The sequence below is a fragment of the Phocoena phocoena genome, chromosome X (genome assembly GCF_963924675.1).
Source record: "Phocoena phocoena chromosome X, mPhoPho1.1, whole genome shotgun sequence".
Classification (NCBI taxonomy): Eukaryota; Metazoa; Chordata; class Mammalia; order Artiodactyla; family Phocoenidae; genus Phocoena; species Phocoena phocoena.
The window spans coordinates 128738628-128759856 of NC_089240.1; the positions used below are offsets into that span (position 1 = coordinate 128738628).

General features: G+C 60.6%; 1 protein-coding gene and 1 pseudogene across 1 annotated transcript in view; one reads left to right on the forward strand and one right to left on the reverse strand.

The window, feature by feature from the left end:
* The window catches only part of TEX28 (testis expressed 28), a 188697-nt gene that overhangs the window by 161074 nt on the left and 6394 nt on the right, over positions 1 to 21229 (reverse strand). Inside the window, 1 exon segment of the mRNA XM_065901325.1 lies at positions 7254 to 7268. Within this exon segment, the coding sequence (XP_065757397.1) occupies positions 7254 to 7268 (15 nt within the window).
* Positions 18598 to 19395, forward strand: LOC136142730 (melanoma-associated antigen 8-like; annotated as a pseudogene).

Below are 21229 nucleotides of genomic sequence, written 5' to 3' on the forward strand. Positions count from 1 at the left end.
CCTGGGACAGTCGGCAGCACAGTTCCTGGCTGCTCTGCTGAGACGAGCTCTTCAGCCCCTCGTGAGCGGGACTCCGGAGCCATCCACAGAGTCAGAGCAAGTCAGGAGACAGGCGGGGGCTTTGCCGGGGGCTGGACTCCGCAGGTACCGGGGGCCCTGGGAAGGAGTGGAGGTCGGGGGAGGGCTACGGGCTGCTCGGTTGGGAGTGGGGGAGCGGCGGCGGAGGGTAGCGGGCTGAAGGGGGGCTGAGGGAAGGGTCCCCCAGTGAGCGGGTCAGAGGGGAGGACCGCTGGTTTCCGGGGTGGCTGGTGGGGGGCGTTCTGGAGTCGGGGTGCAGAGGGTGGGGCTAATGGCTAAGCGTGGGTGGGGGGGCCGGAGCGGAGGGCTTCCTGCCGGTCGGGTGGGGCCGGCTTTGGGGCCAGAGGAGAGGATGACTGGCTGCGGGGGTGGGGAGCACGGGACGGCCGGGCCCCATCCCCCACCCCCCCAACCCCCCCCACCCCCCACCCCCGGGGCCGAGACCGGAAGGGAGGGCTAACGGCTCCTGCGTGTGGCGGGAGGAAGGGGGAGCTACTCCTGGCTGAGGCGGGGGTCGATGGGGAGGACTCCCGGGCGCGGGTGCGGTAGGCGTTATGGGAGCTCCCGCCGGGGCGGGGCGTGGGGCGGGGGGGGGGGCGGACGCTCGTGGCAGTTAAGGGGCTCCGGCTCCCGGGTGGGCGGGGGCAAGACGGGTGGGCTGTGCGTCTGGGGTACGAGAAGCGAGAGCCCCCGGCGCTGAGTGTGCTCGGGGGAGGACTCCCCGGTGTGGGGAGGTGAGAGAGGCAGTCTGGCCCGTACGCATGGCGGGGCGCCCGGCTTCCAGGGCCCAGAGCGGAGCGCCACCAGCTGGTGGGTGGGGGAGGGTGTATGGAGGGGATGTAGTGCGAGGGGCCCGGGAGGAGCCGCCTGGCCACGGGGGGCGTAAGTGATGCTGAGAGGGGGAGGCGCTGGGGCTGCTGTGATCTGGTGGAGGCTGTTGGCCATGGCAGATGGATTTGTGGGGGTCCAGGGAGGGGCTCTGGCCCGCTGCATGAGGCATCGAGAGCTTCAGGTCGCCTCTGTCCGGGTGGCACAGGAATTGCAGAGGTGGGTGGGCAGGGCAAGGCCCTGGCCTCCACACAGAGTACACAGATTCCTTACGAGGGTGCTTTGCACATTCACCCGGACACGCCGTACCAGAGTTGTAAAAGTCTCCATAAATTTAGCAGTATTGCAAGTTTACATGATAAGTTTTCTCGTCACGGGGGAATTTTATTTGATGGTACTAATGATAATATATCTTCAAATATTGGGAAACCCATGGATCAAAGAAAAAAAATCACAGAGGGACTTAGAAAATATCTCAACGTGAATACTAAGAAAGCACAACTTACCAAAATTAGTGGGAGGCAGCAAAAAGCGACAGGAGGAAACTGTATTCCTCTAAATGCTTCTGTTAGAAAAGAGTCAGGACATAAAATCAATGAGCTAACAGTCCATTTAGAGATGCTAGAAGAAGAAGAGCAAAGGAAACATAAAATGAAGTAATAAGAGAGCTAAGAGAGGAAATCAGTGATAGAAAGCAAATTATGGACACGACGAACAAAGCCATGCGCTTCTTTCAAAAGAGCAAGGAGACCGAGAAAGTCCTAGAACGATGAATCACGGAAAAATAGAAAGAACGCTGATCACCAATATGAGGAATGAAAGAGGGCCAACGTTACGGATCAGATGTACATTAAAAAAGGGGATATAGGGGAATATTATGGGATATTATGGAAATGTTTATGCTAACAAATTGGAAGACTTGAGAAATTCCTTGGGAAAAAGGCAGCTTCCTAAAACTGAGGCCAGAAATGTAGAAAAGGTGACGAGCCTTCTATCTGTCTTTTTTTAAAAAATTATTTTATTTTATTTTATTTTATTGTTTCTTGAGTCGTCCGCAACAAGTGCTCTTTTGTTATTATTTTTAAATTTTATTCTTTCTTTTGGCTGCGTTGGGTCTTTGTTGCTGCGCGCGGGCTTTCTCTAGGTGCAGCGAGCGGGGGCTACTCTTCGTTGCGGTGCACAGGCCTCTCATCACGGTGGCTTCTCTTGTTGCAGAGCACGGGCTCCAGGCATGTGGGCTTCAGTAGTCGTGTCACGTGGACTCAGTAGTTGTGGCTCGTGGGCTCTAGAGCGCTGGGTCAGTGGTGGCGGCGCGTGGGGTTAGTTGCTCCGCGGCTTGTGGGATCTTCCCGGACCAGGGATCGAACCTGTGTCCCCTGCACTGGCAGGTGGATTCTTAACCACTGCGCCGCCAGGGAAGTCCCTAGCCTTCTATCCTGTAAATAAATGTAATTTATTTAAAAAGTTTCCTAAAGTCAGACAAACCAAACAGGGCAGGGAGGTGCTCCAGGCTGCTGCTGTGAGGGGCACTAGGGTGGGCTGTGTGGCACAAACATGATCCTCTCCTCTTTGCACCCACAGGCCGATTCCCACACTTCAGCAGCCTGTGCACACCTGTTTGATCGCTTCCCCCCACCCTCAGGTCCTCGAAGATGGCGATGGCTCTGGCGGTATTGCGGGACTGGTGCAGGTCGATGGGCGTGAACGCTCAGCGATCTCTGCTCATCCTGGGAATCCCAGATGACTGCAAAGACCAGGAATTCCAGGAGGCTGTGCAGGCTGCCCTGCGTTCCCTGGGCAGGTACCGAGTGCTGGGCAAGGTCTACAGAAAGGAGCTGGGGTCGAGTGTTGCCCTGGTCGAGTTTGCTGAGTGTTTAAATCGAAGCTTGCTCCCCCGCCAAATACCAGGCAAGGGAGGGCCCTGGACTGTGGTCTGCCTGCCCCAGGCCCCTGATGCTGATTCACAGGATAGACCCAATTTCCCTGAGCAGCCCCAGAGACAAGCAGTGGTTGGCAGGGCAGGTGAGGCAGGAACTGCAGGTCACTCAGGAACTGCAGGGGAGGAGGAAGCTGCAGGGGAGGCGGGAGTCGCAGGTATGGAGGGAGACACAGGTGAGGAGGAAGCCTTAGGTGAGGAGGGAGGTGCAGGTGAGGAGGGAGCTGAAGGTGAGGCAGGAGCTTCAGGTGAGGAGGGAGCTGCAGGTGAGGAGGGAGCTGCAGGTGAGGCAGGAGATGCAGGTGAGGCAGGAGCTACAGGTGGGGAAAGATCTGAGGGTCAAGCAGGAGCTGAAGGTGAGGCAGGAGCTTCAGGTGAGGAGGGAGCTGCAGGTGAGGAGGGAGCCTCAGGTGAGGCAGGAGCCGCAGGTGAGGAAGGAGCTGCAGGTGAGGGAGGTGCAGGTGAGGAGGGAGCCTCAGATGAGGAAGGAGCTGCAGGTGAGGAAGGAGCTGCAGGTGAGGAAGGAGCTGCAGGTGAGGAGGGAGCCTCAGGTGAGGCAGGAGCCGCAGGTGAGGAAGGAGCTGCAGGTGAGGAAGGAGCTGCAGGTGAAGCAGGAGATGAAGGTGAAGCAGGAGCTGAAGGGGAAGCAGGAGCTGAGTCAGATGAGGAAGGAGCTGCAGGTTACAGAAATGTTGCAGGCGTGGCAGGACTTCTGAGTATGGCAGGTCCCACGGGCGAGGCAATGACTGCGCCTGAGGAAGCAGTTGTGACAGCGGCAGGCGCCATGGGTGAGGCAGGGCCCGGGACCCAGCAGTGGAGGCAGGCCTTGCAGCCCATGCTACACAGCATGGGCTACCAGGAGCTGGGAACCTTCTCTGGGATGGAAGAGCCGGGCCACGGGGAAGAGTCCTCTGAGAGCTGGCTGGAGCAGGCCAACGACATGCTGCACCTGTGGCGCCACGTGTCTGAGAGGGAGAGGAGGAGGAGGCTGGTGGAGAGCTTGCGCGGCCCCGCGCTGGATCTCGTGCGCGGCCTCCTGGCGGAAGATCCCGAGCTGGCTGCCCAGGACTGCCTGGCCGCGCTGGTGCAGGTGTTTGGGAACAAGGACCCCCGGGAGAGTGCTCGGCTGAAGTTCGTGACCTGTGCCCAGCGGCCCCAGGAGACTCTCTCTGCGTACGTGATGCGCCTGGAAGGCCTGCTGCAGTCGGCCCTGGAGAAGGGGGCCATGCACCCGGCCATGGCGGACCAGGCGCGCGCCCGGCAGGTGGTGATGCGGGCCCGGCTGAACGACACGCTCCGGGACACGCTGAGGACGATGCGGCTGATGAGGAGGCCTCCCGGCTTTGCGGGGATGCTGCGGCTCATCCAGAAGACCGAGGCCCGGGAGGCCGACCCGGCTAGCAGGGAGCACTTCCCAGGGCAGGAAGAGGCCCGTGTGGACGTTGGAGGCCTGGCAGCAGCCGCCCAGGCCGCCGCGGCCCATGAGGCCATCACCGCAGGCACCACTGCACATGGCACCAAGGCCTCCCCGGCCGGTGAAGATACCACCGCCCAGGCCGCCCGTTCCAAGGAAGGGAGCGCCGAGGACCACCCGGCACGTGAGGAGGCCAGTGGGGCAGTTGCCGGCACTGCCAAGGCTGGCGAGGCGGGCCCTGAAGACCATGGTGCCGCCAGGGCAGCCCCTGGCCCTGGGGAGACCAGCAAGGCATCCGCGGCCACTCAGGAAGACGGAAGTGCTACCGCCCCTGCGGGCCTAGGTCAGGCAGGACCCTCAGATGTCCCCAGGGTCCCCATGCCTGGCCGGATGGGCAGTGCTTCCCCGGTGGCCCCAGGAGGTCCTGGCTGGGAGCCAGAGGGCCTCACCCAGGCAGAAGGCCAGGAGGCCGAGGAGAGCCCCGAGGAGGGGCTCAAGCCCATCCCAGAAGAGCCGGGAAATGAAGACGGGGCTGCAGAGATGAGCCCCCCGGGGTCCACCTCGGGCCAGTAGGCTCAGCAGGTCCCGGGGCCCCCAAGCTTGGAGGCAGGGGGAGGCCAGACCCGGCAGCCTACTGGCCCCATATTAGGGGCTACTCAAGGTGTCTGGGCCTCCCTCCTGAGAGGGGACCCCTATTCATCATCCCCTGGGGCAGGTGGCTCCCTGTACTGGCAAGCCCAAATGTGTCCCTGTAGGCCCCAGAGGGACCCAGGTGTCCGGGAAACCCCCAGCCCCCGCTCCCCTCCCCCCAACACACACACCCTAGCCATCGACCCCCCGCAGAGCCCTGAGGTGCGCCACGTGCCAGCCAAGGCTCTGGTCTCTGTGGGCCAGTGTCGTGAGCTCGACGTGTGCTTTCTGGGCATAGATTCAGGCCCAGCGCTGCCTGTTGTTGTGGAAATGTGCGTGTGTTCTCCTCTGAGCAGTTCCCCCAAGCCCTGCGCGGCGTGGAGACCCCGAGCCCAGTCCCAGGAGCCGGCGGGAAGGACGGGATGGACGAGGTCACAGCCAGCACCCACCCCAGGACCTGGGATCCCACCTGGGACCTTGGGAAGGAAGACCTTGACCGGGGCTGCAGGAGGTCTGCGGGAGGCCCCCCAGGGCTTGTGTTCTGCTGGGCCACCCCGTTGTTCCTCGGGACTCCACATCCCCGGCTCGGTGGCGCGCGCCCTGCTGTGGGACTGTCCTGTGGCCGCCATAGGGCAGGGCCGGGCCCCGGGCATGTGGGCCAGAAATGGAGGGTCTGCCCTGGGGGGAGCGGGCATGGCCGGCGCCCATCTTCCTGGCGAGAGGCCACCCGCGGGGCCCTCAGGAAGGGAGACTGTGGGGAGACGGAGGGCCGCCGGGTGGGGTGTAGCGGAGGCACCTTTTTGTGGACCCTGGGGGAAGGGCCGGGACCCGTGGGCTCCGGTGGCCGTTAGAAGTTCCTCTGTGTGTTGTCATGCCCTCTGTTCAATGGTTTCAGTCAATGTTTCTGTTTAATAAATTTCCCTGAACGTTTCATCTGAGTCTGGCCTCTGCTGTGGGCAATGGAGGGAAAGGGCTGCTGCGGGTGAGGGCGGGGGTCCAGAGTCCGATTCCTGCTCAGCACCCATGGGACACCTCTCCAGGGAGAGGGTAAGGTAGGCACTTTGCAGACCCAGACATCGTGAGGGTTTTTCTTCCAGTTCACAGGTGAATTGTCAAGTTTTAGCGCCCTTGACCGTGGGCCGCGTCTCGGACGATGCTCGTGCTTGAAATCGTGGGTGCTGTGCACGGCCCGGAAGGCCAGGGGTCACACAGGAGGACCTCTGACCTCGTGGGCCACACGTGGGTCCGTGCACGTCTGCCTGGCCCGGGGGCTCCGGGACCAGAAGGCCGTGCCCGGTTTGCACGAGCGCTCGGCCCGTGGCTCTGCACCCGTGCACGAGTGTCTTCGTGCCCCCTGCGATGACGGGCGTGAAGCAGGAGGCTGACGTGCTGACGGGCCTGCCCTTTATGATGTCACTTGCTGGCTGGGCTGTGATGTCACCCCCGAGCCACCGGAGCACTTCTGTGAGGGGCTGAGCGGGAGTGTGAGCCCAGGGTGCTGCCGGCCGCGCTGCACTGTCCCGTTTACGTGGCGGAGGGACACGCCGCGCTCCGCATGGCTGCGGACGAGAAGGGCCCCGCCGCGCTCCGCATGGCTGCGGACGAGAAGGGCCCTGCCGCGGGCAGGGCGCCCGGCTTCGGCGAGGCGCCTCTTCCTCCCGACACAGCGGCTCCGGCCCTCGGCTCAGGGAGCTGCACCCCCCCAGTCCCTCGCCCTGGACCAGCCCGTGCCCGCGGGACACCCCGACCTCAGGCTGCTGCCTGGAGAAGCCGCTTTCCAGGATTTGACGGAAGAGCCTTTGTTGAAAGGGCCTCGCACCGCCTGCGAGGCCGTGTGGGAAGGCAGCCTGCTCTTCCACCCCTTTCCCAGGAAGCTGTGGACGATCGTCCACAGCAGTCGCTTTGCGTCCATTTGGTGGAATGAAGACGGGACTTGCATAGGCATCAACAGGCCGCTGTTTCAAAAGGAGGTTTTGGACAGGGACGGCCTAGACAAGGTGTTCAAGACAGAATGTATGAAGAGCTTCATCCGCCAGCTTAACTGCTACGGATTCAGCAAAGTGCACCAGGACATGCACACGTCCCTCTGCGTGACCAACCTGTCCACGAAGGAGCGGCCCGCCCACGTCCTGAGCGAGGTAAGGAGGGCGGGGGACGGCGGGGGAGGAGCCCTCTCCAGGGGCTGAGCCGCTGGGCCCGCGGGTGGGGGGCGGGTGCCAACCCCGGGGCTGCCTGGGACGGCGGCAGGCGTGTCGGGAGAGCTTCCTTTAAAGGTGGTACTTGGGGACCGGCGTGTCGGCCGGAGCTGGCAGTGCCGCGCGCTGTGTTGGGACGTTGTTATGGGGGGACCCGAAGCGTTCTTAGCACAGGGACGTCACTTCTCTCCCTCCTCCTTTTCCCTTTGGTGTGTCTGTGTGAGGTGATGCGTGTGAACTGGACCCCCTGTGGTGATCGTTTCACAGCACACGCGGGCAAGGCGTCATCGTGTACTCCTGACACGTGGGCAGTGCCGCTCGCGCCTGACACGCAGTCACACCGGGGGGCAAGAGGACACTGCTGCAACGCTGGCCCTTCCCGTCCTCCTGCTCGGGGACAGTGGCCCGCCGGGGGGAGGGGGGAGGTCTGTGTGCCCCCTCGACTCCCATAGCTCCAGAGCATCACTTGAGTGGGGGCGCAGGTCCCTTCCTGGGAAGCAGTCAGTGTCCCCGATCTGGCCCCTGGAGGTGCTGGCCAGGGGGAGATTCGGACACTTCCTTAGAAAGCTACCGAACCTTGTTGCAGTCTCGTACCTGCAAACGCCAAGTCCCCTTTCGTGGGCCTTGTACTCATACTAAGGGGCCATGTTCAGTCATTTTCCAAGGGCGAAAGGTGATGGTGAGTGAGCGAGTCTCGGGAATGTAAAAGCTGGGGCACAGTGTCCTGCTGGGAACGGGTCCCGCTTTCTCCAAAGAGGCCTTGGGTCGGCTGGGGGAGGGCGCCCAGGGGCCCAGCCAGGCGGCTGCTGCTTGCGAGCAACTCTTTTGTGACTCGGGGTTTCCTTTTCTCTCTCAACTGCGACCTCAGTTACACTTCTACCACAGTCCCCTGTTTCAGAGAGACTGCCCGCACCTCCTGGTGAGGATGAAGCCGAGAGTGCGCACTAAACCAGCATCCGGGCCGGTGGACGGCAAGCCGGCAGCCCCGGGGCACCTCCCAGCGCCCAGCGCCGCGGAGCCGCAGGACGGCCTCCCACCGTATCCTGAGCACATCCAGGGGACCCCGAGCCACCCGCAAGTCGACCATGCCTCCGCCCTGGCCAGGACTGGCTCTGTCGCTCCAGCCCCTCCTCGGACAGCAGCCGAGCCCCCCGCGCCGCATCCCAGCATGCAGGTTCTGGTCCCTCTAGTCCCTGTCCTGGCAGAGGTGGCCCAGCCAGCCGAGGTCCCCTGGCTCTGCTGCTCCTGGCCTCCCGCCCAGATGAGTCCTCCCTGGCCCGTGCCGGGCCTGGCCGCCGCACCCCGCCAAGTCCTCAGCCTTCCCCCCCCCCCCCCGCGCAGCTCCCGGGGGCCGCGCTGCTGCCTCTTGCGCACCCTGGATGCCTGAGGTGGCCGCCAGGCCTGCCGCCCCCCTGACCTTGATCCGTTGGCCGCTGAGCCACTTCTGCCATCGCTGCGTGGGCTCCCGCTCTTTCCTGGAATAGCCGGCCCCTCCAGGCAGGCCCACAGAGGACCCTGACCAGGCAGACCCTGCAGACACACGGAGGTGGTGACGCGGCCAGAACCTTGCAGGGCAATAAAGAGCACGGGGACTTGAGAGCGATGTTCCACCCAACACGTGTTTGGCGCCTCCGTCCTGGGCGTGGCTGAGCAGTTGATTCCCCTCAGCAGGAAACGATGACAGGTGACAGCCCACCCCCGGCACGGTGCGGGCACCTAGCAGACACCTGGAGAAGCCCCTCAGACGCCCTGTGTCCACTCACTAGAAAGACCCTTGAAGGGCTGGACAAGCACAAGGAAGGCCCTGGCACCCGCGGCTTCACAGTTGCGGGGGCATCGTGTCCAGCAGGGTCTCGATTTGACAGATGAGAAGAGCTCAGGCCTCCCCGGTCAGAGGCCTGAAAAGAGCCCTTCCTGTCCTGAGACGCACAGGTGTGGAGGTGACGGTCCCTGGCAGGGGCCTGCGGGTGTTCAGTTTGGGGGTGCTCTCTGGTGTCTGCACAGCAGGATTGAGGTTTGCTTTTCACTGCGGGTCCTGCGTCTGGAGACATTTTCCTGGTTCACTTTTCCTTGCCTTTCGAGCTAAACACTTCAAGGGCGCCATGCTCCACCACCCTCTGGGCGCTGGGGTGTCCAGCTTATACCGCGAGTCCTTGTGGTCAGCGCCCAGTGGTGTGTACAGAGCACTGAAGGCCAGGGCGCACCCCCAGCTCACAGCTGCTGCCTCCACGTGTGGGGGATGGGCCGGGGGGCCTGGCCAGGACTCTGTGGCTGTCACAGCGATAGGGCGACATCCCCTCCCAAACACTGCTAAGGAGGGGGCGGGGAGCGGGAATTGCCTGGAGTTCCAGGGGTTAGGACTCTATGCTTTCACTGCGGTGGCCCGGGTTCAATCCCTGGTCGGGGATCTAAGATCCCCCAAGCCTTGTGGGGTGGCCAAAAACACAGAAAAGAGAAAAAAAGGTGGGTTGGGGGAGGAGGGGAAGTAGACTCAAGGTACCAGGAATGATCCAAGCACCAGCAGCCAGAGGAGCCCCGGGTCTGCCCGGGTGAGGGGTGGTCCCATCTGCCGCTCCCGTCTGTCATGATGCCACAGCTAGTGCACATCAGGGGGGTCTCTTGAGCAGCCCAACAGCAGTGCCCCAAATGAACGATGCAAAAATGGACAGAAGGGACGGAAGAAACCGGTCTACAATAGAAGTGGGAGACTTCGGTCCCCCCTGTGATGGATTCAAATGGATCCCCCAGCTCCCACCCCAACCATTAAGTCCACCTGTTGCAGTGCTAATCCCAAGCTGCATGTATTTGGAGATAGCACCCTTGGGGAAGTCAGTAAGGTTAAATGAGGTCACAAGGGTGGGACCCTAGTCCGACAAGAGCGGTGTCCTTTGGAAAAGAGGAAGAGACACCGAAGATCTCCCTCCCTCCCTCCCTCCCTCCTTCAGCCTCTCTTCCACCCTCCCAACCTCCCTCCCTCTCTCTCCCTCCGTCCCTCTCTCTCTCCATCCCTCCCTCCCCCTCTGCCCCCCTCTCCCCGCTCCCTCCCTCTCTCTCTCTCCCCCTACCTTCCTCCCCCTCTCTCTTTCCCTCCCTCGCCCCCCTCCCTTTATCTCTCTCCCTCCCTCCCCCTCTCTCCCTCCTTCCCTGCTCCTTATCTCTCTCTCCCTTCCCTGTCTCTCCCTCCCTCCCCCTCTTCTCTTGCCCTCCTTCCATCCCCCTTCGACCCTCTCTCTCTCCCTTCCTCCCTTCCCCTCTATCACTCCCTCCATCTCTCTCTCTCTCTCTCTCTCTCTCTATCCTCTCTCCTTCACTCCCTATCGCTGCAGCTCACCGGCAGAGGCATCTGCTCCCGCCTGCCTCCCCCGGCCAGCCCAGGGCAGGTCAGATGGGGTCTGGTGGGTGCTGCTCCTTCCACCTCTCTGGGGCGGCGGACCCTCTTCACAGCCTGCATCACCGGGACCCCAAAGCCCTCTCCTGCCTGGCTCCTTTCCAAACCTTCATGCGGGTCTGCGGGTGGCTGGGGCCTGGGGGAGCGTCCTGGGGACCACGCCTGCCACCTGCTACAGCCTGTCCCTCTGCTCAAACACCCTGATCGGGGACACCAGAGTCCTAGGCGGCTCTGCGGGTGGCTGACAGGACACGCCTGTGCCTCTCGCACTCAGGCTCAAAAACCAAAACCTCACGGTCACATTCAGAAGGCCATCAGTGTACTCAAACATTTGGGCATTACGTAGGGAATGATTTCAAAATAAGTCGGAAGCACAGAGATTCGCCCCACATCCCCGCGGCAACGATCATCACTTACCAACCACGAGGAGGCTCGCCGAGTGGCTGCATCACGTCCTGCCAGCTCCACCCGAACCATGATATTGGTGGGGGGGGAGGGGGGGATGCTTCTCTGGGACTTTCAGATAAACATACATGCACGAGGTCATCAGGACCGGGGCCTAAGCGGCTCTTAGTCGGGGGACAGGTTCCGGACAGAGTGGGCGCTGTGGGCAGCAGGGTCACCCTGAGGGGGACTCGGGGCTGGGCCCCACGAGGACGCCCCCGACCCCAACGGGGCCGCTCGGCAGCTGGCGGCTGCCCTCCTGACAGACTCAGCACAGCCCCGCGGGGACGGATGGGTGCAGCTCAAGGACCTAAGGGTGCGGGTTGCTTGAGGGAAATGCCCTCCGCCAGCTCCCTGTGGGGCAGCCTCTCTCTGGAGCACCTCCAACCCTGCCCAGGGCCTTAAAGGCACAGAGTCTGGCATCTCACATCTAAGGGGCAGAGGCGCAGGACGTAAGACCCTGGGGGAGGAAGCACAGTGGTCTGTGTCTGTGTTGTCATGGCTTGAGGACTAACCCCCGACCCCGGCGTGCCTTCGATACAGATGGCCGTGACAAAACTGCTTCTGCTCAGAATTCAGTGGCAAAGGGTCATCCCATGACCCCTCCTAAGTGAAGAGGACTCTGGCAGGGCTGTGTCCTCACTTGTGCGGGGAGGAGAGGAAGACAAGATGGGGACGAGCACCTGACGGCTCTCCAATGTCACACTGCCTAGTAGAGGCTCAACAAAAGCAGGGCTTACCTTTTGTGATGACAAAATCCCCTTCTTTTCCGGCAGGAGTGTCTGAGCAGGTTACATTGGCCCTGAAATTCTTCACCTTTTCCAAGTGCCCACCTGCAATATCTCAGGTGCTTCAAATCCAGGATCCCACGTAAGGTTCACGTTGTCGTACGGCGCTCAGCAGGGAGGGCCGCCTCTTTAGCCCCCGGCGCCGTCTGCACCTCCCACTGCAGTGACCTCCCAATCCCATTAGGCCCAGAAGTTGCTCCTTCCTTTCGATGCCAGGTCACAGCCCAAACCTGTGGGTCTCTGATGCCGCCGTATTTCTGCACCTGCCTGAACGCGGGGACACTGGCGGACGTTGCTCCTTAGTGGCTAGGACTTATTTCTAGTATTATTCTGATCCCAGACTCTGTCCTTCTCCCCTCTGGAAGTTGCTTTCTTTTCATGACATCTCAGAGAATTTGCAGCTCCATAGGAAACGGAATAGAAAACCAGTCAAAATTGCTGTTCTGTGTGTTTAACTCCTGCAGGATATATTATTCAATTTGGATGTGTGTGTGTGTGTGTGTGTGTGTGTGTGTGTGTCTGTCGGCATGGAGGGAAGGGTGGTGATTTCCCCAGCTGGGGGCAGCTCACGCAAAGCTCCCAGGATTCCAGTCACACGGCGACTCCTTTCCACTTCGGCAGCCTCTCTTCTTCCAAACCCCCTATTTTCATCCATTTCATCCCACTGAAATCTAGACCTTGCTCACAAGTGGCCAAAGTAAACTCCAGGTGACTAAAATGGTCGTTTCCATACAGTTGGTAATTGGCTCTCCCAGGGCAGGGAGAGGAGGGCCAGCCCCGGGAATACCGAGCAGGGCTTCAAAGAGCAAGACCCTCATTTCTCTGGAAATCCTTGCAGATGGCGGGTATGAAACACCTACCTCTTCACTGTGGCCCACTGCAATGCAACAAGAGCCAGCACCCCTTCCTTCCTGCCCCAGGGCGAGATTTCTCCCGGCTTTATCCATGGCCCAGAAGGACATCTCACAGCAATGTCCCATTTCAGACTTTCCCCTCCAACCCAAGACACACCCTCTGCATGTCTGGCTGCTGCCACCGCCCAGCTTCATCACCATCACCTCCCACAGAAGGAACCCCCACTTCCCAAAGGCCCAAAGTGCCCTGGCTCGGGGCACTTAACACTCCAGGGCTCGCTCCTGGAGCCCCACCGCCTCGTCCCATGTTGTCTTATTCTGTGGGACTTAGGGGACGTCTCACCACCTTCCTCATGTGACAGCGGCTCCTAGACCATCACTCTAGGTGCGGGTGTGTCCTGCTTTTCCTAGCGTTCCCGCTACTAACACAGGCCCTTCCGGAGAGCAGAGGCTCCGTGGAGGTCTGCGGAATAAACAAGCCAGTGGGCAGGGGGCTTATTGACAGAGATGAACCTTCTCCTACTTTCTTAAAATACCCGTGCAAATCCAACTCAACAGAGATAGTTCGTTTTATTTACAGAATGACAGACAAGACAGGGAAGCAAGAACTGGAACAACAATGGCTTTTATTTTTCTATTTCTTCCCCCATCTATATCACTGTTAAGTACTTCCACGTTTCCAGAGCAGTTCTGATTCCAATTCCCTGTTATCTTGTACACGGTCACAAAACGAACTGGGAGATTTCCCAACCTCTCTTACAAACAGCAAAACTCTTGTTCTTGAACTGAATTAGTGCAAATACCTGTGGGATTAACGTCATACACAAAGTTAGACACTGAAGCTTGTTTAGTCTTCTATTCAAAGAACCAACATTTGAAAAATTCCTAAAGAAAACAGACATGGAAGTCCATGTCAACATACACAACAGGAACCCAAAGATGCTGCACACCGGCTTCCCCCAACTCGCCCGGCTCTCACTGCTTAGAAGGCTGACCGCTCCCTCTTCAAACTCAGAGTGAAGGATCAGCCCCCCTTCCTGCCCCACGGGAGAAGCTGCTGGACGCGGGACCGGCTGCTGCTCTGGCTGAGGCTCCCTCTTCCTCATCGCTCACGCTCTCTGCAGACACGGATGGGAAGAACCTGGGATCCATGCTATTGATCCTGAGCAGATGCTGCAGGACCTGCCACTTGCTGGTCTCCGCGTAGGCCCGGGGACCCCACAGGAACTCGTAGCAGGCAGGGTCGCTGTGGGGCACCTGCCGGTACTCCAGGTAGCCCTCCTGCACCCACACTTTGGTGAGCAGCTCCCTCCCGTAACACAACCCCAGGTTGCCTAGCACTCTCCACACCTCCTCCTCAGGAATCCGGTCACCGAACAGGGTGGACATGGTCAGGACCATCACCAGGAGGCCGGCCTCGGGCGTGCGCTGCCCGTCGCTCAGCACTGCATCCCAGGTGAGGCTCAGGGTGGGGACTAGGACGTAGGTGCGCTCGCGGGGGTCCACCTCCTTCACGTCCACGCCAAACACCAGCTGAAGGCACTCACAAACGACGCGGAAGACCTCGGGGAAGTGGTCCCGATGCCCCGGGAGAAACGTACTCAGCATCTCCACCTCGGAGGTCGGCTCCCCGGTACGAAACTTGACGAGCAGGAAAGCCACCAGGTCAGCCATCAGCACAGCAAGTAACTCAGGGGGCAAGGACTCGGCATAGGCGGAGAAGGAGGGGGCTCCAGGGGAGGCGGAGGACCAGGGGGATGCGGCCTCCTCCCCCGCAGCCCCCAGCAACGGCGCCTCCACCGGACCCTGGGCCGGGACTGGGGCCTGAAGGTCGGCCTCAGGCTGGCGGGGCTCACTCATCTCGACCAGGGGCCTGATTACTGGGGTCGAGCCGCCCAAGGGAGTATGGGCACGGATGACAGGCGGGAAACTCATACCTGGGGAAGAGAGGGGGTGTGAGCGGCTTCAGCGGAGAAAGGCACCCTGGGCAGCTCTAAGAAAGGCCACTTACAGGTCTCGTCTTAAGGGCTGCCCTCGGGCCTCACAGTGGCACTCCTCCTGGGCGGCCTGTCCCCTGCCAACCTGAAGAAGGAAGTGAGGGGGTTCCTCAGGGTGCAGCCAGCACAGCCCCAGGTTCTGGGGCTGACAGGGCAGTGGGGTGACTTGGGTGTTGTGGGGTCCCCTCTGTTCTGGGAGGGGGAGCCCCTGGGTACACACTCAGGGCACGCACCTCCCCTTGACTCCTGGCACTGCCTGGGCCTCCTCTGCTCTGTACCCCGAGGACACGGTCCTCAGACCTGGGCCTTCGCCTCCCGGTTCCTGGAGCCCCTGTAAGAGGAATGGAGGGCACACCTCTTGTGTACACTGTGGCACAGCTCTGGGCCTCGGTGCTGGTAGGAGAATTGGACCGGACTCTGTGAGGTCCCCCCAGTTCTGAGTTCCGGGGTGGGTGGTCCCCTCGGGGCTCGTTCGTCGTGCTCACTGTTCCCCTTAAGGGCCTGGACCCTCCCCTTTGCAGGCCGGAGGAGAAACTCAGAACAGGACCCCGAATCTGAACAGAAAGCAGTGAGGGGGCCCCACAGGTGGCCGCACCTGCCCAGGGCCTCCCGAGGGTCCTAGGATGGAGAGATGCTGGGTCCTCACCTCCTCCTCACGTCCTGCCTGGCCTCCCAGCACTAACCACAGGGGCAGGTTTCTGTTGAGGCCCCTGTTCCAGGGCTGAGGGTCTGCTCAGTCCTCCCTCGGGGGCCTGGGAGTCCACCCTCTGCGGACCTGAAGGCTCACCCCTCACACCAAACACCTGACCTCCTGAGGACCCCGACCCAGAGGTCAGGAAACATCTCATCTGCTGACCGTGCTCTGGCGCCTCCAAGGCCCCCCCGGAAGGGCAATGGATCCCTCCCTGTGTTGGGGTCTAACGTCCTCAGTCCTTCCTTCCTCGCGTGCAGGCTGGACTCTGGGCAGGACCTGGGATTGTCCCGTCTGCCAGTGTGAGTCCCTGCTCCTTATACCAAGTCTCCAGTCTCTCAGAGACCTGGACGTCAGGACGGCAGGACAGGCTTACCGTGCTCATCCCGCCGCGGGGCCTCCCACAGCCACCTGCAAGGGTGGTGATCTGGTGGGTCCCTTTTGTCCACCCTCAGGGTCTCCTCAGTCCTGCCTAAGGGCCCTAGACTTTGTCTACCAAGGACCTGACATTTTACCCTCTGCGCTCATGAGACCCCCGCCCCTTAACCCAGGTCCCCAGCTTCTCTGAGACCCGGATGTCAGGAAGTGCTGCACTTGCTCACCCCGCCCTCCCAGGGCCAACTCTGTTCTGGGATCCAGGTTGCCCTCAGTGCTCCCTCAGGGCCCTCATCTTGAGTCCACACAGGACCTGGGATTCTCTCCAGTGCCCACCAGACACCCTGCCCCTTATACCCCCTCTCCAGCCTCTCTGAGACCCCGCCCCTGACGCCCCCTCTCGAGGGTCTCGGAGACCCGGATGTCAGGAAGTGCTGTACTTGCTCATCCCGCCCTACGGCCTCCCAGGGCCAACTTTGTTCTGGGATCCAGGTTGCCCTCAGGGCTCAGGGAGCTCACCTTCACTCCACGCAGGACATGGGATTCTCTCCCATGCACACCAGACACCTCGATGCTTATACCCCCTCCCTAGCCTCGCTGAGATCCCGCCCTGTACTCCCTCCCTACTGTCTCTGAGACCCGGATGTCAGGAAGTTCTGCACGTGCTCATCCCGCCCTATGGCCTCCCAGGGCCAACTCGGTTCTGGGGTCCAGGCTTCCCTCAGTCCTCCCTCAGGGCCCTCACCTAGACTTCACGGAGGACCTGGGATTCTCTCCCATGCTCACCAGACACCCCGACCCTTATAACGCCTCCCCAGCCTCTCTGAGACCCCGCCCCGTGCTCCCCCTCCGCAGCGTCTCTGAGACCCGGATGTCAGGAAGTGCTTCACGTGCTCATCCCGCCCTATGGCCTCCCAGGGCCAACTGTGTTCTGGGGTCCAGGCTCCCCTCAGTCCTCCCTCAGGGCCCTCACCTGGACTCCACGGAGGACCTGGGATTCTCTCCCGTGCCCACCAGACACCCCGACCCTTATACCGCCTCCGCAGCCTCTCTGAGACCCCGCCCCGTGCTCCCCCTCCGCAGCGTCTCTGAGACCCGGATGTCAGGAAGTGCTGCATGTGTTCATCCCGCCATATGGCTTCCAACAACCAGCTCTGTTCTGGGATCCAGGCTCCCCTCAATCCTCCCTATGTGCTCTCACCTTGACTCCACGCATGACCTGGTATTCTCTCCTGTTCCTGCCTGAGACCCCGCCCCTTATACCCCTCCGTAGCCTCTATGAGACCCCACCCCTTATACCCGCTCCGCAGTCTCTGTGAGACCCTGACCCTTATACCCTTCCCTGCCTTCAGCCCTGGGAGGCCCTGGGGTGGAATGAGCACTTGGCAGCGAGTCCTCACTTACGTATCCGGGTCTCAGAGAGGCTTCGGAACAGGTATAAGCGTCCGCTCTCAGGTGTGCTATGGCTAGAATGCCAGGTCCTGCGTGGAGTCAAGGTGAGGGCCTTGAGGGAGGACTAAGGGAAACATGGACCCCAGAACAGAGTTGGCCCAGTGAGGTCATAGGGCGGGATGAACACATCAGCACTTCCTGACTTCCGGGTCTCAGAGAAGCTGGGGACCTGGGATAAGGGGCGGGGTCTCATGAGCGCAGAGGGTAAAATGTCAGGTCCCTGGTGGACTAAGGTTAGGGCCCTTAGGCAGGACTGAGGGGACCCTGAGGGAGGACAAAAGGGACCCACCAGATCACCGCCCTTGCAGGTGGCCGTGGGAGGCCCCGCGGCGGGATGAGCACGGTAGGCCTGTCCTGACGTCAGGGTCTCTGAGAGACTGGAGACTTGGTATAAGGAGCAGGGACTCACACTGGCAGACGGGACAATCCCAGGTCCTGCCCAGAGTCCAGCCTGCACGCGAGGAAGGAAGGACTGAGGACGTTAGACCCCAACACAGGGAGGGATCCATTGCCCTTCCGGGGGGGCCTTGGAGGCGCCAGAGCACGGTCAGCAGATGAGATGTTTCCTGACCTCTGGGTCGGGGTCCTCAGGAGGTCAGGTGTTTGGTGTGAGGGGTGAGCCTTCAGGTCCGCAGAGGGTGGACTCCCAGGCCCCCGAGGGAGGACTGAGCAGACCCCCAGCCCTGGAACAGGGGCCTCAACAGAAACCTGCCCCTGTGGTCAGCGCTGGGAGGCCAGGCAGGATGTGAGGAGGAGGTGAGGACCCAGCATCTCTCCATCCTAGGACCCTCGGGAGGCCCTGGGCAGGTGCGGCCACCTGTGGGGCCCCCTCACTGCTTTCTGTTCAGATTCGGGGTCCTGTTCTGAGTTTCTCCTCCGGCCTGCAAAGGGGAGGGTCCAGGCCCTTAAGGGGAACAGTGAGCACGACGAGCGAGCCCCGAGGGGACCACCCACCCCGGAACTCAGAACTGGGGGGACCTCACAGTGTCCGGCCCAATCCTCCTACCAGCACCGAGGCCCAGAGCTGTGCCACAGTTTACACAAGAGGTGCGCCCTCCATTCCTCTTACAGGGGCTCCAGGAACCGGGAGGCGAAGGCCCAGGTCTGAGGACCGTGTCCTCGGGGTACAGAGCAGAGGAGGCCCAGGCAGTGCCAGGAGTCAAGGGGAGGTGCGTGCCCTGAGTGTGTACCCAGGGGCTCCCCCTCCCAGAACAGAGGGGACCCCACAACACCCAAGTCACCCCTATGCCCCATCAGCCCCAGAACCTGGGGCCGTGCTGGCTGTACCCTGAGGAGCCCCCTCACTTCCTTCTTCAGGTTGGCAGGGGACAGGCCGCCCAGGAGGAGCGCCCCTGTGAGGCCCGGGGGCAGCCTTTAAGATGAGACCTGTAAGTGGCCTCTGTCAGAGCTGCCCAGGGTGCCTTTCTCCGCCGAGGCCGCTCACACCCCCTCTCTACCCCAGGTACGAGGTCCCCTGCTCACACTCCCGTGGGCGGCCCGACCCCAGTGATCAGGTCCCCGGTCGAGATGAGTGAGCTCCGCCAGCCTGAGGCCGACCTTCAGGCCCCAGTCCCGGCCCAGGGTCCGGTGGAGGCGCCGCTGCTGGGGGCTGCGGGGGAGGAGGCCGCATCCCCCTCGTCCTCCGCCTCCCCTGGCGCCCCCTCCTTCTCCGCCTATGCCGAGTCCTTGCCCCAGGAGGCACTTGTTGTGCTGATGGCTGACCTGGTGGCGTTCCTGCTCAAGTATCGCCCCAGGGAGCCGACCTCCAAGGCGGAGATGCTGAGTACGGTCCTCCGGGAGCATCGGGACCACTTCCCCGTGATCTTCAGCCACGCTTGCGAGTGAATGCAGCTGGTGTTTGGCTTGGATGTGAAGGAGGTGGACCCCCGCGAGCGCACCTACGTCCTGGTCCCCACCCTGGGCCTCACCTGGGATGCAGTGCTGAGCGATGGGCAGAGCACGCCCGAGGCCGGCCTCCTGGTGCTGGTCCTGGGCGTGATCACCCTGTTCGGTGACCGCGCCCCTGAGGAGGAGGTGTGGGGAGTGCTCGGCAGCATGGGGGTGTGTGCCGGGAGGGAGCCCTGCATCTATGGGGAGCCCGGGGAGCTGCTCACCGAAGTGTGGGTGCAGGAGGGCTACCTGGAGGACCGGCAGGTGCCCCACAGCGACCCTGCCCGCCACGAGTTCCTGTGGGGTGCCCGGGCCTACGCGGAGACCAGCAAGTGGCAGGTCCTGGAGCATCTGCTCAGGGTCAGTAGCTTGGATCCCAGGTCCTTCCCATCCCTGTGTGCAGAGGGTGTGAGCGACGAGGAAGAGGGAGCCTGAGCCAGAGCAGCAGCCAGGCTCCTTCCAGGCCCAAGTTCACTGGTAGCAAGTGAGGCTGGTCCTTCACTCTGAGTTTGAAGAGAGAGCGGTCGAGTTTCCAAGTAGTGAGGGCCCCTGCGAGTGGGGGGAACATGGTGTGTAGCATCTTTGGGTTCCTGTTGTGTAAGATGACATGGAATATCATCTGTGTTTTCTTTAGGAATTTTTCAAATATTGTTCCATTTAAAAGAAGGCTTAATAAGCTTCAGTATCTAAGTTTGCAAATGACATTAATCACACATGTATTTGCACTAATTCAGTTCAACGACAAGAGTTTTGCGATTGTGTAAAACAAATTGTAAGATTCCCATATTGTTTTGTGATGGTGAACAAGATAATATGGCATTGGAATAGGAATTTCCTTGGAAATGTGAAAGTAATTAGCAGTACAACTGAAGGCCACCACGTTGTTCCTCGGGACACCCCGTCGTCCGCTCAGTGGTGGGTGCCCTGTCGTGGGACTTTCCTGTTCCAGCCATAGGGCAGGGCCAGGCCCCGGGCATGTGGGCCAGAGGGGGAGTGGCTGACCTGGGGGAGCGGGCATTGCCGGCACCCATCTTCCTGGCGAGACACCACCCGCAGGGCCCTCAGGAAGGGAGGCAGTGGGGGGATGGAGGGCCGCCAGGTGGGGTGTAGTGGAGGCACATTGTTGGGGACCCTGGTGGGGGGGCCAGAGACCCCCGGACTCTGGTGGCTGTTACAAGTTCCTCTCTGTGTTATCATGCCCTCTGTTCAATGGTTTCAGTCAAAGTTTCTCTTAGTAAATTTCTCTGAAAGTTTCAGCTGAGTCTGGCCTCTGCTGTGGGCAATGGAGGGAAAGGGATGCTGCAGGTGAGGGCGGGGGTCAAGAGTCGGAGTCCTGCTCAGCACCCATGGGACACCTCTCCAGTGAGAGGGTAGGGTAGGCACTTTGCAGACCCAGAGATGGTGAGCGCTGTTTTCCATTTCATAGGTGAATTGTAAAGTTTTAGTGAAAACTGATAATTGCCTAAGAAGGCAGTAGAGAAGTTAAAATGTAAATGAAAACCTTGAGTATCTCAGCAGGAAAAAGGGGACATAGGAGCAACAATAGTTGGACAGACACTGCTATGGACTGAATATTTGTAAACCTCTGCCCCTCATTCACCTGTTAAATTCTAACCCCCACAGGGATGGGATTTGGAGGTGGGGCCCTGGGAAGTGATTAGCCCATGAGGGGGGAGCCCTCATGAATGAGATTACCTCCCTTATAAAAGAGGCCCCAGACGGCTGCCTCATTCTCTTGTGCCTTGTGAGAGGATAGCTAGTTGATACAACTAGACAAGAAATCAGTCCATATGAAGAAGAGCTTTATTACTATTATTTATTACTCAGCTGTACAAAGGAACGAAATTGGGTCATTTGTAGATGCGTGGATGGATCTAGAGACTGTCATACAGAGTGAAGGAAGTCAGAAAGAGAGAAACAAATATCGTGTATTAATGCACATATGTGGAACCTAGATAAATGGTACAGATGAACCGGTTTGCAGGGCAGAAATAGAGACACAGACGTAGAGCACAAACATATGGGCACCAAGGTGAGAAAATGGTGGGGGCGGGCGGGGGGTGTGATGAATTGGGAGATCGGGATTGACAAATGTACACTAATATGTATAAAATGGGTAACTCATAAGAACCTGCTGTATAAAAAATAAAATACAATTCAAAATTTCAAAAAGGAAATCACCTCCACAAGAAATCTGAATTCTCACTGGCTACCTTATTTGACCATGGGTTGAAGCTTCGTACTCCTTAACTGCTCTTGAGGGATTTGT